This window comes from Lonchura striata, chromosome 5 (assembly GCF_050655825.1).
Source record: "Lonchura striata isolate lonStrDom1 chromosome 5, ASM5065582v1, whole genome shotgun sequence".
In the NCBI taxonomy this organism is placed as follows: Eukaryota; Metazoa; Chordata; class Aves; order Passeriformes; family Estrildidae; genus Lonchura; species Lonchura striata.
The window spans coordinates 25,195,206-25,213,847 of NC_140707.1; the positions used below are offsets into that span (position 1 = coordinate 25,195,206).

Genomic DNA, 18,642 nt, shown 5'->3' on the forward strand with positions numbered 1-18,642 from the left:
TGAAATGTACTCACTGGATATTTCTTTCCCAAGGGAAAAAAAAAAAAACAAACATGAATCCTTGGAGTTGTCAATACAAAACAAGAATTCCTTGTGGTACCTACCTTGGAAGGTGGCAAACTTACCTCTAAGCCCACCTCTGCTGAAAGAGAACCTGGCTTAACATTGCTGATAAAAATCCCTGGTTTTTGTGTTGGACCACTGGAAATACTGGAAACGTAAAAAACCCCAAACATTAATTGGATTATATTTATAGAATAATATTTATGAGGAATACAATGAGTTGTTTTTGTTGTTTCCTCATATTTTTTTTTACTTAAACAATATTTATGGTATTAGACAATTCTGAAACAAACCCCAAAACTTACCAGTACACACACAATGGTTTATCATCCTATTTTTCTATTCTCTACCCCATAAAACTGGTTTAAAAGAAAAAACTAAAATAAAAGTATTCAATCTTATGTATTTTGTTTTACATGCTGAAACTTTATGTATGCTGACCTACACGGTCTAAAGGATTGGAACACTAATAATACTTGAAAGTGAGCAAGTAACACAATGAAGAATTACTAATTATTCATTGAACTGCAAGATACTGTATGTATATTGTTATTTTGTTAGGATTACTTGTTAGGAGCAAGAAGGATGTTTCATCCAGAGGCTAACATCTAGCTCAGGAACTTTAAGCTGCCATCTAAGCTTAGATGGGCCTAGATACAGAAACTATTTTTGTAGATTATATATTAAACAAGTGATGCTGAGCCACCCTTCCAGCTTTGTAAATAATTTTTAAAAAACCTTTACATCCTCCAAATTACAGGAGAAAAAAGGTTACAATTATATATTTCTAAATATATAAAAAAAATCCTAGGATATCCCCTCTACTCCAAAACCTCCATAAGTAAGGATAGGAGTCCAAGAATCCCAGAATCATATTTCTAAAAAGCCTTTCAAATTGAACATTAAGAGCTGGATATAGCTTTGTGATGGTGTTTTAGTTCTGAAGAGGGTCAGAGAAGGCAGAGAGCGAACCTGACAGTGGACAGGGCTGGAATTTGCTATATCACCAAGCAACACTTTTAAGTATTTAAAAATGTAAAAGCATTTAAAAGATCCAATTCCATGACAAGTTGTACTAGGGCACTTTCAGTCTGCTCTTATTTTTAAGTTTAAAGTTTTTCTTCTTCATGACAAATCTTTTAACACAGGTACTTATGCTTTGCCTAAAAATATGTAATATGTGACACAGATATCCCACTGCTACAGTTTGACTTCCTGATCCAGCATGGATCTTTATTTTCCTGACATCATATCCAAGAAGGATGGAAATAACTGCCTTTAGTGTCTCATTTAAAAAACAGTGACTTAAGTAAAAAATGTGTACCCACCTGCATCCCATGCCTTTTGTACCAATCAAGCTGATGAAGACTTTCTTCTCTTTATTGTCTCGCCCTCCAGAAGAAGCAAGTCCAGCAACACTGCCCTTTCCTTCCTGCAGAGGGATTAAACAATACTGCAGATGTTAATTCTGTCTTGAATTCATATCAAGACTATTATAAAATTTCATGTAGCCAGGATGAATCCCAGCCAGCACCAAGATAAGATTCAAGGTACTGTTCAAGGCTCCAAAGTCCTATCCTGCTGGAAATGAATGTGAAGTAGAGTCATTTCAGTGGAGCTGCATGGCTGAGGTGAAAGACTGAACTTATCTGTTTGGAGAAGATTACTTAAATTGTCAAATTTTGTCTTCAGAAAGGAGTGGGGGAAAATTAGAGGAAAGTGATATGGAAAAATAATCATTTAGATGTTCCCTGACAAAAGGGCTGGAGAAATACATGATAAGGCTCCCTATTTAATTAAGTCTTTCTTCCTGAAAGCAAAAGAACAGTAATTGTGGTATTTCTTTTCACATCTGCAACCCTTAGAATTCACTTGCATTCAAAGTTGTAATTCCTCCTCTAATAGGCCTAAAATAGGCCAAATAATCTGATAAAGATTTATACAGTAGAACTGTAGCCTGGGAAGTTAATAAGCTCAAGTAAAATGAAGTAGTTAATGAAGAAGCAATTTCATTTGTGTCCTGCCCTTTCCTTACCTAATAGCTCTAGAATAATTTCATATCACAAAAGATTCCTTACAGAATACTTTCAACAAGATACTGCATTATAGTAATGCAAACAATGGCTTCTCTGATAAGGTCAGAGGAGAAAGTGTTTCAGAACTATTACAGATTCCCCAGAAGACATTTAAAAATATATTGATTTCTTACCCCAGACTCTGACACAAACTGATCCACATATTGCCATTTAAGGGGTTCATGTGGTGAACTGAAAGGAAAAAAATTAATTTTAAATCATGGGACAAAATGAATGTCTATCAATTTCAGAAGCTACTTTGGAATGGAGCCTTCTGTTTTGCATCCACAACTTTCTTTGGATACCATTCACATTTGGTTTATTTTCCAGCAATTTAAATAGAACATTAGCAAGCGTACAATTTGGGCTGGTAAAGATTGAATATAAAATTGATAAAGCCCTCCCAGGTGAAACAATTTTAGGAAACTCAGAGAAGACTGTAAAATGAACTGTAGCCACTCAAACATCTTACACAAATGTCTATGCAGAGTGACACCTCCTGTCATTAACATTTCTCAAACATTGCACCTAAAGATTCAGCTTTTCAACAAAAATTGGAAGATCAAAACAATTTTAAATTTTTCTAAACTCTGAAGCCATCATCAAATGCTACATACAAAAAGAAGCAGTGGAGCTCTCTGCTAAGCTAGGTGCATTGATAATTAAATTTCCAGGAGATATCTGTGACAAATGAGGAAATAGAAATTGGTTCATTTAAGTAGGCAACTGGTATAAAATCAGATTCATCAAGCAAGACATCTCCCTGTTCATTAAAAAAGGATGTGACATTTTAATCAGCATTCACACATTTTCATAATTAAACACAGATTCTTTGGATAGGAGAGGATATGTGAAAATGAATAATCTGTTTTCAAATAAAAAGCCATTACCTTTTGACAGGTATCATGCCAATATCTGAAAAAGAAAAATAGTTTTTAGGTTTCTGCAGACCACAAGCAATCCATTAATAGCAATCTTTGGTGATACAGGTGATTTTTTTGCATTACTTACGTCTAACTTTTATGGACACAATTTTCTTTGTACGAATGAGGTTTATGACTTCTTCGTGTGTGCATGACGAAATGGAATATCCATTGATGCGCACAATCTCATCCCCAACCTCAAAAGTGGAAGGGAGAAGAAAAAGTGAGTTAATAATTCTGAAAGTTTTTAAGATTGAATACAGTCTGGCAATCATTTTAATGCAAAAGTAAGATAATGTTGATTCATGAATTCTTTCTGAATTTCATGTAATGTCAGATTAGACTTACCTGTATTTGTTTTGAATTGATACCGAACACCAAAAGAACAAATTAATGGCCAAATAAAAATTTTATAAATACTGTCTACTATACATCAGATTTGTACTCCACAGATTCCTTAAAAAGAAGAGTCTGTTTTAATTCCCATAATTTTGGAGCTATTTTCTTCTTTTATACTTCAGAAGTTAAAGTTTGCTTTTACCACATATTTTCTGAGATACCTTCCTTAATATATTTGATCAATAGGAAACTAAACTTAGTCTTATTATCTTGCCTGATTCTGGATTGAGAAAATGCATTATTTTAAGGGATTTTATCTCTTTGTCTTTGTCTGGGGACCCTGCTAACATTCATTGGCAATCCAATGGCAGCACCTCAAGGACATTCCCTGGCAGTGTTCAATTTAATAGCATAGAACAAAGTGCTTTCAGCCACTTCTATAAAATTTCAAATCTTATTTATCAAAGTACACTCAAAAAGTTTCTCTTCCTCTAATATAAATCCAAATTTGATGTGCTATGATGATGAGAGAGAATTTTCCAAGTTTTTATGTACTCTGCCCAATGATCCTCTTACCCAGCTAGGCTGAGAAGGAATTGGTGATGGAGATATTGCCTACTTCATTTATTATTGCCTACTTATTATCTGCTCAAGATTATAGTGAAAAATTCCAGGTCCTGGCTGGAGCACCATAAGCAAAGACTTGTACTTGATGTGAAGCACATGATGTGGCTGTGTGAAAATTAATGCACGATTTCTGCATGTAAATGCAGAGTAAAATATACAAATGATTACCATAAAATTACATTAACAAGCCATCACCTGTATCATCTTATACCTCTGATCTCCACATGGACAAAGGCAAATAATTAGGGTCCTTTCCAGTACCATTTCCTCTGAACTATTGTGAATATTTGTTATGTAAAATGTATTTGATGAGACTTTTCTCTTTAACAACAGCGTGGGATTTTGTTCTCAGTCAATGAAACTTTGGGTGCCTCCTCACAAATATGTCTGGCAGCATTGCCCCTAGTTAATGATTGCTTAAAATGTTCCATTTAAAGACTCAAGAGTCAGTCTTCCAAATTTCACTTTAAGCTTAAGTTTTTCATGCTGGTTTCTGCATTAGGCTGATTTGAAGTTTCAGCAAAGCAAAAGAAACTATCTACAATTACTTTATGAGAGGCTCTGTGCTTTCATTTTATATGAGAGGACTGAGAGGAATTGGAAGTAGAAATTCCTCAGCATAGGCTATATTCTAAAGACTTTAAAACACACAGAGACATGACACTGGGTGGCAGGACATTAGGCATGCTATCACCTGTTTTTTTTTGTATTGTCATTATGCCTCAAATCTTCCTACTGTGATCTGGTGAATTGAAAAAATAAAACAACACAAACAAAAAACCAAAAAAAAAAAAAAAAAAAACCAAAAACGCCATAACCATAAATATATCTTCTTTATTTCTTTCACAAACTTTTCTAATGCTTCTGGGAAGTGTCTCATGCTCTGCAATGCCACACAAAACACTAACAGGTCCACTATACCAGCATTAATCTTGGTCACACTGTCCACTGAAGCTGAGGATTTTTGTCTGACACAACGCAGGATCAGAAAGCTGCAAAAGCAATGAAAACTCTTCTGCAGAACGAATGCACTGATAGAGGCAAAACAGGACTGTGGTCCCTAGCTCCTGACCAGTGGGACATCCACTCCCTCTGCTGGGCATCCAAAAAAATCTCATCCAGGGCAATGGCCTGCACTCCTAAGAGCTTGACAGGCAGATTTTAAAAATAATCTTTAATAACAGCAGAAATAGGTCGGTAATGAAGGCTTTTGAACATACAACCTGTGATAAAAATACAGATGCAGATAAGAAGAGCAGATGAGGTCTGCAGTTTATAGTTACACCCTTGACAGCTCTTGCTGTCACTCACTTAACCAGCTTGATCCAAATATTTAAAACCATGTCCATCCACCCTGTCAATTTTCTGTTGATTTCACATATGTGGTGAAGGGATAGGGTGGGCTTTTTGTTTGGTTTTCTTTTAGTTCAAGATCCCCTCTTTACTCACATCTTCCACATCGTGCAGACTGTAACAGGCTTGGGTTTGCACAAACCTGACTCTTTAAAAGGGTAACCTATCATGTTGTTATTGACTGCAATGCCTTAACACACAGGAACCCTCCAGTTTTAGGGCTGCAAATGACAGTGGCATCCTGGGGCCTCTGTACCAGCAGAACTCATGTTGTTCTGAGGATGTCAGCATTCACTGATTCAAATCTGTTCTCATCTCCCCAAGAGGCACTTAGAAAATTATAAATGCACAAAAGAGCATATTTTATTTTCCCCTCCAGTACAGGAATGAGCTTTTCCCATACAGGTATTTTTAACACTCTCCTTTACTAGTCTGTCATCTTATTTTTGCCACTCAACACTCTTTACTCAACCTAATGACATTTGTATGTCTGACAGACAATGACTGAGGTTGCTTTACAAATAACCCAATCTAGGCTGAATTACAGGAGATGTATGGGCATACAGCAAGCTGCTTCTCTTTAGGATACTTGAACAGCTTTTTCTGAACAATGGTATCTAATATTGGGGTAATTAATAGCTGTTTTCATGTATTTTGTTACTTTTGTACAGGTATCACTGTATACCAAGCTAGTGAATCAGAGCTGTAGAGATAAAAGTCTGCAGGACTAAGCAGAGTAGAACAGTAACAATTATTTTGGTATTATATCACAGTTTCCCCTTTCCCTATCCAACAGAGATGACAGACCTTTTAGAAAAAAGATGCAAACCTAACTTTTCTCAAGTAAAATGCCTATTATTTCTAACTTTTAACATGAGAAATATAATATTTAGTGCTTCTAGGAAATTGAAGGGCTTTATATAATAACATCAACTGTTTCAAATTTCCCATTTTGTATACTGCTTCCACTTTCATCATTCACACCAATCTCTTTGTATTCAGCAGAATCCCCACACACAAGTATCAAAAAGCAGTGGGGGGTGGGAGGGGGAGAGATGAAGTCCATTTCTTAATGGAAGGACAAAACACTTGTGCCTTTTAGAGAAACTGTAGTCATAAAAGGGTCAAATCTACAAGTGCCACAGAGAACTTTTATTATTATTTGGTCATTTTAATGTAACTTGAAAAGTACCTCAAGGAGAAAACATACAATTTGAACTGGAAATTTTAAAAGCAGCAGGACGTAAAACTGATGGTGTAATAGAAAATCATTATACCTTTCTCAGTTTGCATTTTTGGGACTGAAAATGTGTAGAGATTTTGTTAAATAAATCAGGTGGGTGAAATTTCAGAAGCAGTTGGCTTTACTGTGAGACAGCAATTTAGAACAATGGGCTGCCTGTCAGGTCTTGTTATTCAGTGAGGTTCAGAAAGTGCCTAGTGCCACCTATTATTCAGACACTTTAGGCTGAGCTTTAACACCACATATCAAAACCCAGAAGCCAGGCAGTTACAGGAGCTGCAAAGCACCATCTGCCCTTATGAATTCATATAATCAAACCCTAACAAATTCAGAGGCAGTCTCAAGCATTCTTCCCCCTTATTGTCTCTACTTTATCTGCTAAACCCTAAAAACGTTCTGAGTTGCAATAGAGTTTGCACACTCCAGCCCAAAGATCCTTTACAATCCCCCTCACTGACACCAACACGTCCTACGATGACCTTGGTCACAGAAAGCCATGGAGCCTTTTTTTGTACAGAGAAAGCAGGGAAATTGGCATCCTAATAAGAGCACAACAGCTGAACATCTCTCCTTATCCAGTGATTGTGTCAAAACATTAGTCTGAAACAAGCAGAGAAGCAGAACTGTAACACAGCATTAACACCAATATATTAGAATGGCAATTTAAGGCAGTGGCTGGCTATTAAATCCTTTATTGATCAACATCATTAGTGCCTTTCAATATTTTCCAGAAGATGCTTACAAAAGCCATACAAGTGACTGGTCTTGATCCTTTTCTCAAGTTTCTAGCAGTTGAGGAAGGAAGCAGTTGGAATCTCTTCTACTGAGTTCACCACAGCCCAGGAACAACTCCCTTGTCTACACTTCCCATTCTTACTGTGTAATGCAGAAGATGAGGCACATGAATTTTGTAGGGCAAACTGAGAGGCTGCATCAGTGTCCTTTTCTGCAGCTGCCCCTTGGCAAATCCCATACTTAAACTAGGCTGACAGCATATAGAGTACAAGGTTTGTGCTGAGGTGTAACATTCCCAGTTCTAACTTGACACAGAACTTGTGGTTTTATTCCAAGGAGTTTCTAAAGCATCCCTCTGGATGCAGCTTTCATGCATGCCAGTCATGCATCTGGGCAGAGCTGGCTGACAGAAGATGGAACTAATTCAAAGGTGATTCTGGATGGGATATATAGGTATAGGTGTACAAAGAGAAGGGCATGCACATGCATGCAAACAGAAAAAGGAACAGTTTAAATTTTAGAAAGCTTTCAGCATGAGTGATACAAACATGGAAACCTAACTTCAACAGCCTTCTTGTTGACAGATATTTATTTTTATTTTTTCATCTAAGAGATTTGTGAGGTAATACTGAAGCATATCTACAAAAACATGCTAGCTTAATTAAACACTGTAATGAATCATGTTGGTCTAATATATTTGGGACCAGTGTTAAACATCATCCTTAGCCATCAATGCTTACAGCAAATATTCAGACTTGACAAATTAAAAGTGGCCAGGCATATTAGGCTTTCCAGTCAAATTCAGACCTTTAGTACACCTTATCAGATTCAAAGTCTGATAGAAAGATACAGACATTTGGCACAGTGATTTCTCACTTCTCTCTTCACTAAGCAATGCCACATTCAAAAAGAAATCAAACACCCACCACTTCATTAATGCTAATTACATAACTATTGCAGCGTTTCTACACATAATTATTTTTGCTAATCTTACTGGCAAGTTCATGTATCCAAAATTCAGTCACAGAAAGTGCAATACTATGCAGTACAGAGGACACCGGGAATAGTAAAAAATATGTTCTTTCTTTTATTGCATAAACTGAAACCCCCACAATTTGTACATAAAGTTCAAGTAAACATTTCATTACACAAAAAATATCTACGCAAGATGGAATTACCACTTTTATTATTTATATGTTCTACATTTAATCAGAACTTAGGAACTTAAAGCACTCTTCCACTCTTCCACAGTCTAGAAATCTTTCTTTCCATCTGCTTACGTATAACTGTTGCTACTCATGAAGTATAAGCATTTCAGAAAAAGTTTTAACCATCAAAATTTAGCATATCCCAAACAAGAAAAAAAAAAGTTTACATATCATTAAAAGCAGCAAAATGAACATTTTTAATGACTTGATTCACCACTGGTATAATGGCATTTACCATGGCATTGCTTTACAGATCTTAGGAATTCTATTTAGAAGAGACAAAGAGTATCTTAGCAAAATCAGTTTCTAAATGTTAAAGAACAGCCCTTAGCAGCTAACATGAATGGAAATTTCTTACCTGAAGTCCAGCATTATCTGCCTGTCCTCCTTTAACTAATTGGGAGATGAAGAGGCCACAGCTGAATTCCACTCCACCTCTTACACTTAATCCAAGCCCTTCAGGATTCAATCGATCCAATCTCACCTCTTTTAGCTTTCTACAAAAACAGAAAACACTTGAGTGTTCAGCTGCATAACACCTTGTCTCAATAATGTTTCATATGAAAGTTGGACATTATTTTTCTCTTATATAATTTAGGCATAAAAAAGCAAGTTTACTGAAGTTTGGATGGATGTGTGCTAACTAAAACCATCAAGTTTATTCATATGAAAAGATATTTGCAATCACCAAAACTGCTTTTAGAGGGTTAGAGCTGTGAGATTTCTTTTATTATTAAATTCAGGAAAAATGAGAAAATACTAGTTTTGACTCCTTTACCCTGCTTTTACTAGATTAAACCACTTGGCAAACAATTTAAGTACATTACATGTAGCGGTACTTCTAGCAAATATAGCAAAAGTAAAATAACTATGCCTAACTCTACGCAGACGAACAATATTTTACTCTGAATTACCTCAAAACTGAGTGTTTCCTGCTTTTATTTAAGTCAACTGCATTGTTTTGTTGTTGTTTTGCATTTTCTTACCGCGATCGTTTGGGTGTAAGCTGATCATATTCCACCTGGTGCTTTAATGGGATGAGAGGGCGGATAGCATCGAACAGAGGCAACCTGCTCGGTTCATTAATCACGAGTTTTAGGTCCCCCACAAGCACTGGGAGATTCATAGACCTGCAGGAACACAGTGGCAAAACAAACACAGGTAAACAACACACCAATAAAAAGCTTCATTTTTATAAGTTGTTGTGCACGTGGCTTCAATATTTGCATGTCCTTTCAAGCTACCAAAAAAAGATATTTATGCAGAAACTGGTTTGATGAAAGCAAAATCGCCCCTGAGAAAGCAAACCTTCTGTAAATAAAGAGTATTTGCTTCAAAACATGTGAAGTCTTCTATACATTCACTTGCTCTCTTAAGGTCATGCACATCACATTTTAGATGACATCTCCAATTTCATTCTCAGAGTATCCCCAAGATTTATGGAACTGTTTGAAAATAACTTTCCAGATTAGACATACCTGCCTAATGGAGTTTTGTTTCCTTATTAGTTAGAGATCCTTGTAAGTAAATATAGACTACAAGTGCCTTCTTTTTCTGAAGTTAGAGGACAAATTGCTTCAATCCAGGAAAAAGCCCACAATATTCAGCAGCTAGAGCAAAGACTTTGTTTAAGTTCCAATTTTTGTTCACAATCAAATTTGAATGGTGATTAACTAATCCACAAAACATACAGAAGTTAAACTGTTGTGAACACCTCTTTCTTGAGAGCTAAAAAAGTGGTCTCCTTGATATTGGCAGCAGTGAGATGGTTATAGTCTAGAAAATATACTTTGTTGTACAGCTGTAGGAGTGGAGGAATAGCTAAAGTTCAGTGGAGCTATTCCTATAAAATATTCAGCTAAACCTTTTCCATATTACTTGCTGTTCTCTTTCTTTAAATTTACATCTCCTGGGATGCAATAGTTCTGAGACATAGGCATTGAAAATACAGATCAGGCATACCTATATGGGATTAGAGGTCAAATACTTCTGGAAGTACTATTCACAGTGAAGCAGAAATTAAGTGCTAACTCCAACAGCAATTGCACATATTTTTGCCCTGAGATATTTCATAATGTATTCTCAGGAAGTGATTCATCATCCTCATATGTTCACAGAGATGTTGAACATTTTGCCCAAGACATTGCAATTGTGGAAATTGAAGAAAAGTTGCCATATGCATTGTTAATTTTGTAACTGCAAGAAGATTTTAAATAATTCAGATCTGCTGAACCAGCTGGCTTTGCAAACAACAGTCTATATGAATGGAAAAGCAATTAGACAGACCTGTGTGAAACCGAATCAGATATGCAGCTGAATACCCCCATAACTACAAATATCAGATGGAAACATATACATTTCACTCAGCTGAAAAGCTTTTAATTACAATAGGAATGGAAACAATGTCTATGAAAGCCACTTGTCTATTATTAGTGGAAAATATATTCTCATCTTCTCTGAAAAACAATAGATCATAGGCTGATGTCATTTGCAATGAAACAAGTCTGAGGTAACTGTGGTTTAAATCAGTTCAGCAAAAGGATTGGTAATAGGCCTATCACCTTTCCAATTTTTTACCATTGTGTTATTAAACATGCCAAACAGATTCCGAGACCAAATTTTTCCAGATTTGTGAAGGACAGTTGCAAAATTGTTATCTGAAAAGTTAGCAAAAATCTTTGAAAAGCCATGTCAGTGAAAACATTGTATCAAACAAATTGGAAATATTAATTAATTTTATTAATACACTCTTCCTGTTTTATCATGCAGAAGCCTCCCCCCACACACCTCCAGATATAAAAAACTCTAATAAAAAACTGCCAAGCCATAAAATGAAAATAACTTTATAAGTGATTACAGACATACTCATTCTTTGCCTGCAGATTGTGCTGTGAAACCACAAGATTTCATTAAACAGGATAAAACCCTCTTATTTCAAATACTTCTCTAGTAGCATATAGAAAGACTATTTAAAATAGTGAATATTAATTCTTCAAATTTAAAAATTTTAGTAAAATTATACACCAACATATTTAAAGCTAGATCTTACTGGTGGTACATCCGCAGCACGTCATAAAGGTAATCCTTCTCTGCTTCATTGTCAATTAACAGATTGACCTGAAAACCCAAAGACATTATTGTTAATCTCTGACTTAATAGCCACAAATGCTGAACATGAGAGACTTTCACAGATTCCTAAGCCATAGAGCAAAAGTTTCATCAAGGAAAAATAATTTTTTAAAGATAAACATGTTTTTGCAACAGAGCATTATCTCATAGTGTCATACTTAAAACAAGACTTTCTAAAATTAGTATGACAACAATTAGACAAAGTGGGGAATTCTGATATATTCTGTATGCTAGATTTCCACTCAGAAGTACTATTATTACAGTAATACCATATTTGTCTTACCTGGTAATCACTGTACTGTTGAATAAATGTCTTCAGAAACCTTTTTGGCCACTCATTAATGTAGCACATGCTGTCACAGATAAAACCACCACGCTGAGATATGATCTCTGTCCTGTCGTCTAAACCACCGATTTCAGGAGCTCACTTATAGCATTATGCAAACTGCTACACCTCTGCTCCTCTTTGCTCCAGCTCTTAACTGATAGAACTTGCTAGTTATTCTTTCCTCCCCCACTAATAGTACCTTTACTTAAACCAGTGTCATATTACTATGCCTGCTCTTGGATAATTACAGTAAATTAAAGCAAAAGAAAACCAAACCCGAATTCTTACATGAGGAGTTCAATTTAAATTCAGTGCTAGTGAGACCCTCACTAATCTTACTTGCAGCAAGAGGTCACATCACATCAGTTTTACATCTGGACAAGCCTGATGTTTAGGAAAACAATTTACATCTGACCTAAAGGGTAATATTACTGTGACGTGAAGACTGAGAAGCAATTTGCATACTTAAAGAAAGGCCCTTTCTTTCCAGGTTCGCAATGGTTTGTATTATGTTCTAAACTAAATACATGCTTCATATTCCTTTTGTCCCACTTGGCTCTCTAAAGCCAGCAAGACTTCACATACCAGTGGTTTTCTATTACTTGTACCTTCTGGCTCCCTAAAACCAGCAAGACTTCTCATTCAGGTGGTTTTCTGTTACTTGTCTCCTCTGGAAAAAGACACTTTCAAAACACCTAAAGGCCAGAAAGCTACATGCAGGTCAAGATTGCTTTACAGTTATACCAGTGAATACCATTTATTCACAGTGAATTTCAAAACACATAGGATAAAGCCTGCCTTAAAAGGAAATAAAATATTTGCAATCAAAACTTCAACAATACTGTGCACAGACTGGAGTCAAGGCTAGTTGTAAAGGTAAAACTCAACATCAAACTAATTCCAGCATCTATTTTTCACTTCCCTGACAGATGAAATACAGAGCTCAATCCCCAGTGCTAGCTAAGATACTGTATGAGCAGTGTCCCACAGAGAACATTAAATGTTTAAGTGTACCAACCCTACACACCAAAGGGTAAAACCATCATCAACTCTTTTTCCTGACAGAGAAAGCAAAGACTAACAACATTCCATTTTTCTCCTAATCCGATTGTTGGTGGATACATCCTAATTTCCTCTTAGAAAATAGAAGACCATGTCTAAATTCTGCTATTTCTTCTGACAAAATAGTCAGTCTTTCTGTTTGACTCCTGCACTTCTCATCCTACACCAGCAACTTCCATCTTTCCTGACAAAACCCAATGCCCACAGGATTTCTTATATATTCAGAATGCTACAGCTGGGTTAATCACCCTGGACACCCCTACTAGTGGGCCATTCTCCTCCTGCTGCCTTCTCTTCCATCAATTATCACTGTATTACAGCTACCTGCATCTCGTGCCACTTTTCTGACTCTTTAACTCCTTGGGGTAGTCTTACTGTAGACATATGCTTTACCTGGACTTATCATCAGCTTCTAAAAGCTGGCTCTAATTTCATAAATTGTAAAATATTATCTCCCCACTATCTTAAAAAAAAAAATAAATTAGTGGTGACATGGTATAACTTGGATCACAGAAGTACTTTAATATTTATTTCTCAAGAAAATTACTGCAGAGTCATGGGATAGGTGATTTCACAGCTTTTAAGAAAAACAATCTGGACACAGTCCTGGACAATTGGCTCTTGGTAGCCCTGAGCATGGGGCAGAGAACCTCCAGGTGTCCCTTCCACCCTCAACCCTTCTCTGATTATTTAAAGACTCTTCACAGTAGTTGTATCATTGATAATCCTAGACTCCAAAGAGTTGCTTATGCTCTATTTCTCACATACATTACACTGTTTTTCATAGAAACTTATAAAAAGTCATCACACAATCTGTACCTACATACATACAAAAAATGAAGTCTGTCAAGAAGTCTACCTACGTTTATTCAGTGGAATAGAAGCTGTGGGGAGGAAAAAGCACGTTTTTGGTGTGGAAAAAGTTCAGATGACAATTGTGCACTAAGTTAGCACTATTCCAATCTGTCACATTTCAAAGAAGAGTATGAAGTCCTGTTTAAGCTACACAGATTTTGGAAAAATATTGAAGGAAAGGGGAAAACTGGTTTGCATATATAACATACTTTACATTGCTGCTTGGTTGATAGGAAAACTGATTAAAATTGCTAAGAAAATAGAAACTAAGAAAAAAAGAAAAGAAAAATAATTGCCATTAACTGAGGAAATTCAGATTTTGTAGTGAGCATCTTCACTGGTACGTCACAGAGAAAGTAAGCGTCCAAGATTGTGGATGCCCCAGAGGTCACTAGAGGCAGGAGGATACAAAATTTTAAAAAAAGACCCATTTCAATATCTTCTAACTCAGATAAAGCTGTCACTGATACATGCATCCCAGCTGCTTGCAGCAACACTAACAATACATCTTACGTTATCAGGGGTGGGGCTTGAATGATTTATGAATTATAGCAGCAATGAAAGGGAGAAGGTTTAAAGTTCAAGACAGTAACCACCCACCTAGAAACCGGAGTCTTTACAGAGATGTTGCACAACCCACTGTTGAGTTATACAGTAATAGGGAGCAAGGCAGAAACAATGTGCTAGATGGCTACAGTCATCATAATGGAATATCCAGGTCCTTAATGTTTTAGAACTCCAGTTTGACATTCAGAAGTTTTTCGCCGTCCATCTAATTCATCCTAACAGTCTTTTGGTTAATGTGTTTATTACCAGGAAGCAGATACTTCTATGAAACATTAAATTACTTTGTGGAAATTGAGTGTCCTAGCCAATTAAAGGAAAAAAAAAAACCAAAACAGAAAAACAAAATCATCCACAATTTCCTTCACAAAACAAAACAACACCTACAGAAAACCTTAATCTGAGAGTCCTAAACGGCTTAGCAAAAACATCTTTTACACATAGAAACTATTTCCCTCCTCCTTTCCTTAATTAGAGCTTTTTGAGCGCTCTTCGCTCATACAATTTTGCGCTCTGCCGAGCACTTATTTAACCGGATAAATGACAAAACGACAAAATGCCAGGCAGCCCGAGCCGCTCCATGCATCAAGCGCGTTTGCAGAGGAGCGCACAGCCGCGCCGGGGAATGTTAAGGTGGAACCAGGGCGGGCCGAGCCCCGCCGGGTGCGCGCCGGGCTGAGCGGGCACTGCCCGCGCCGGCACTGCAGCGCCCGCCGACAGCAGCAGAAACAAACTGTCCCGAACGCCTGGAAACGCTCCTGCGCTGGGGAACGCTCCTCTTCTCTCCTCTTTCTAAGGGCTTTAACACCCATCCCGTCCCCGCTGGCTGCCACCCGCGCCGGTGGCAGGGCAGTGCAAAGTCCCCGAGCTGCTCCCTCCCTGCCCCGCGGCTCTCCGGGGCAGAGCCGTGCCCGGCCCGGGGGGCTGTGCCCGGCCCGGGGGGCCGTGCCGCCCGCAGCCTCCGCTCCCCCGGGGGTGGCCCCGGCCGTCCCCGCCGCCTCACCTTGTGCCGGAACTCGCGGGCGACGCGGCGCTCCATGGCGCGGCTGCGGGCGCTGCGCGGGCGCTGCGCGGGGCGGCTGCGCGGGCGAGGCCGCGCCCCGGGGCGGCGAGAGGCGCGCCCGCCGCCGCCTCCGGCATCCCGGCATCGCCGCCGGGCATCGCCGCCCGCCCTGCGCCTGCGGCCGAAACGCCCGAGAAAGTAGAAGGAGATGAAAAATAAACGCCCATCCGTACGCGGCCCTTGCCCCGCGGTGTGCTGCCCGCGCTGTTTTTTACGATCGGTTCTCCTCAAACGGCACTCGGCTCCCGTACCGATTTCTCTCCTGTATTTGTACTTATTCCATGCATGTCAGTATCACTGATAGTTAAGGAAAACACGAAGATGTGAACTTTAAAGCATACTAACGCCCGGGTTAAAAACAAAACAACCAAACTTAAAGCAATCTAAGCCCAAACAGAAAAAATTTGCTTCAATAAATTGCTGTACGGCAAATAATCTCAGCTTCTTTGGCTTTAGGTAAGCAGAGTGAAGCTAATGCATCATTGTCTAAATCAGATTTCCCCCAGCCTTTCCCACAATGTTGTTGCTTACAATTAGAGCCTCTGACGTGGCTGCTGTAACTGCAGAAGAATCAAGCTCGCATCACCTGAAAAGGAGCCTATTTCAGACTAAACTCTTTCATACTATTTTGTCTTGAGCTTCTCCCGCTTTCCCTACTGTGTTTCAAGACCACAGACTTCCCCAGTCAGGGGAGTAGTGAGTGGAGGACGCCTGCTCACCCAAGTGTCTTGGTCTCCACGCAGAATCACCTTTAATCGTATTACTCCAGAGAGAAGCAGGGTTTGCTTAAGGACAGGTAACTCACTTCTCCTCCTTCCAACTGAGTGGAAACCTGTATGAATACATATAAAAGCGTGATTTAAAAAAAAAAAAATCCATACTGCCATACAATCCCCTGTGTTCTGTTTTATAATTTCTGTGTGATTACTTTTGTAAGCTATACTGGCTCATTAGAAACTGCTCTTGGCCCTTTCAAATGGTTTAGCTGTGTTGGAAGATTTCAGCTAATGAACACTGCCCATTTCTTACATCAGGTGTCAGGAATATGAGAGGAGTACATATTAAGCCTATATACAAATAAATACAGTCATTTTCAGAAAACAGTTTTCTCTTAAAATTGCAGCTATTAATGCATAAATCACTTTTGCCTAAGTTCCATATGTATGGAATACATACAATACCAAAAAGCTAGTCTCTCCACACAGATATAGGCTTAAACACTGAGATACAGAATTTCTGCCATGCACATGCAAAATAAAACTATCTTGTATTTGAAAAGAGAAAGGAGACAAAAAATTTTGAAGCACGCATTATAACCCTGCATGTCACACCTTTAAGTTTACATATAGTCTAGAACAATCATTGATATCTATCAATAGTTTCTAGAAGGCTTTACAGGAATAGATCTTATCCAAGCTCAAAGTTATGCATATTTGAAAGAAAGTAACTGGCTTTGATAATACAGATAAATTTCTCAGGAGTCAGAAACTCCTCCACATAGTAAACAACTGTGGAATTAACTTCACTTGGTGTGAAAACTGCTCCAAATCATCATTTAAAGGAAGGATGACAAACTTCGTGGGCTGTTAGTCTGCTGTTGCATGAATTCCTGTGCTGTACTGTGAGTAAATACAAAGCAAACAATTCTACAAGGCTAACTCATGCTCCAAAACTGGAAGTTGGATAATCAATAAATTTATGAGATTGTTCTGAGGTTTTCAGCTTCAAATTCACCATATATTAAAAGATGGTACAATTATGACTGTTTAGTATTTTTCGATAATGAAGTCTTTCCTAGGAGGAAATAAAATTGCATCTAAATTGGTTCTACATTAGCTCCAATTCTTGTTTACTACTTGTGGCATAAAGGGAAAATGAACAAAGTGAGCAGCTCATTTAGTAGGCAAAGAAATGCATTTAAGTGTATTGTGTAACCTGATCCCTCTTGCTTTTATCTGCTTTCTCTACTTCCATTAATGTGAATTGGATCAGTGAAAGTGCACCAAATGCTGCACTCAGAGCAGATATAGGCTGAGGATAGCACATGTAAAATTTTGTTTGGGGTTATTTGGAGAAGGCTGTGTCAAAGTTAAAGGATATCTTCTATTCCTCACTTTTTTTTTTTTTTTCTCTCAAGCACATTCTCCCTCCAACACTTACAGAAGGCAACAGAATTCTCAGTGAAAACATACTAGTTTTCCATCATTTCATTAGAAATGAAACACAAGAAATACAATCCACAGGGACAAATTACAAAGGCAGAAAAGAGATCTTTTTAATGACTTACTGTTAACAGACTTCGCAAAGCAGTCAGAAAAGGCCCCTTTTTATCTGAGACAGTTTCTCACCTGGTATGGGCAGCTTCTAGAGCTTCTGTCATAAGATATGCAAACCTGAAGAATGATGGGGAGAGAGACAGCAGCAGAAGGGGAAGGGAAAATAACAGGAAAGGTAACAGTGATAGGGGGAGACACAAGGGAAAACATAATGGAAGGAAGCACATTTAAACATAAAGGATAAAAAAAAAAAGAAAGAAAAGAGAAGAGGATTAAAAGCCTCCAGAGAGAGCTCCAGAGTGTGAATTTATAGTAAAAAAAAAAAAAAAAAAAAAAAAAAAAGAAGTAATCAGAAGCTATGGAAATCATCCATACACGTTATATGCACGCTGCACTAAATTTATGTTTCACTTATGCCTTCAAGTCTTGACACCTCTTTCGGTGGGACCACTGCTCCGCGCTGAGCACGGACAAGATTTGCCGCTCCTGGCCGGAGCTGAGCGCTCCATCCCTGCTCATCCGCAGGAGCTGCGGGAGCATCCCCGGCTCCGCTGGCCCCGGAGTGGAGCGGTCCCGGCTGCTGCTGCTGCCGAGACAGCGGCACACGAACCTCCCAAAACCCCGGAGGGCGGACAGATGGAAAGGGATGCATGGAGGCGGCGAGGCCAGCGCCCAAAGAGGGTCAGGGAGGGAGAGGCGATGTCGGGGAGCGGGCGGCGGAGCGGGAGCCCGCTGCCGGGCGGGGGGCGGTGTCCGGGATGTGTGCCGGGGCAGGGCCGGGCCGGGGGTGGGGGTGGGC

General features: G+C 38.5%; 1 protein-coding gene across 4 annotated transcripts in view; it reads right to left on the reverse strand.

Annotated features, from left to right (window-relative positions):
* Window positions 1-15,607, reverse strand: part of LOC110468061 (harmonin) — a 46,360-nt gene extending 30,753 nt beyond the window's left edge. The window contains exons 1-9 of one of the 4 annotated variants that reach the window (XM_085580143.1): window positions 15,508-15,606; window positions 11,616-11,683; window positions 9,553-9,696; window positions 8,925-9,063; window positions 3,150-3,258; window positions 3,029-3,053; window positions 2,273-2,330; window positions 1,392-1,495; window positions 126-210 (exon numbers count right to left, since the gene is read on the reverse strand). In XM_085580143.1, the coding sequence (XP_085436269.1) occupies window positions 126-210; window positions 1,392-1,495; window positions 2,273-2,330; window positions 3,029-3,053; window positions 3,150-3,258; window positions 8,925-9,063; window positions 9,553-9,696; window positions 11,616-11,683; window positions 15,508-15,543 (768 nt within the window). In that variant the 5' untranslated portion in view covers window positions 15,544-15,606. Of the gene's footprint in view, window positions 1-125; window positions 211-1,391; window positions 1,496-2,272; window positions 2,331-3,028; window positions 3,054-3,149; window positions 3,259-8,924; window positions 9,064-9,552; window positions 9,697-11,615; window positions 11,684-11,978; window positions 12,388-15,507 lie in introns of those variants that run through there. The other 3 variants (XM_085580142.1, XM_085580140.1, XM_085580141.1) reach the window with 3 other exon arrangements.
* Window positions 15,608-18,642: the final 3,035 nt, after the last annotated feature.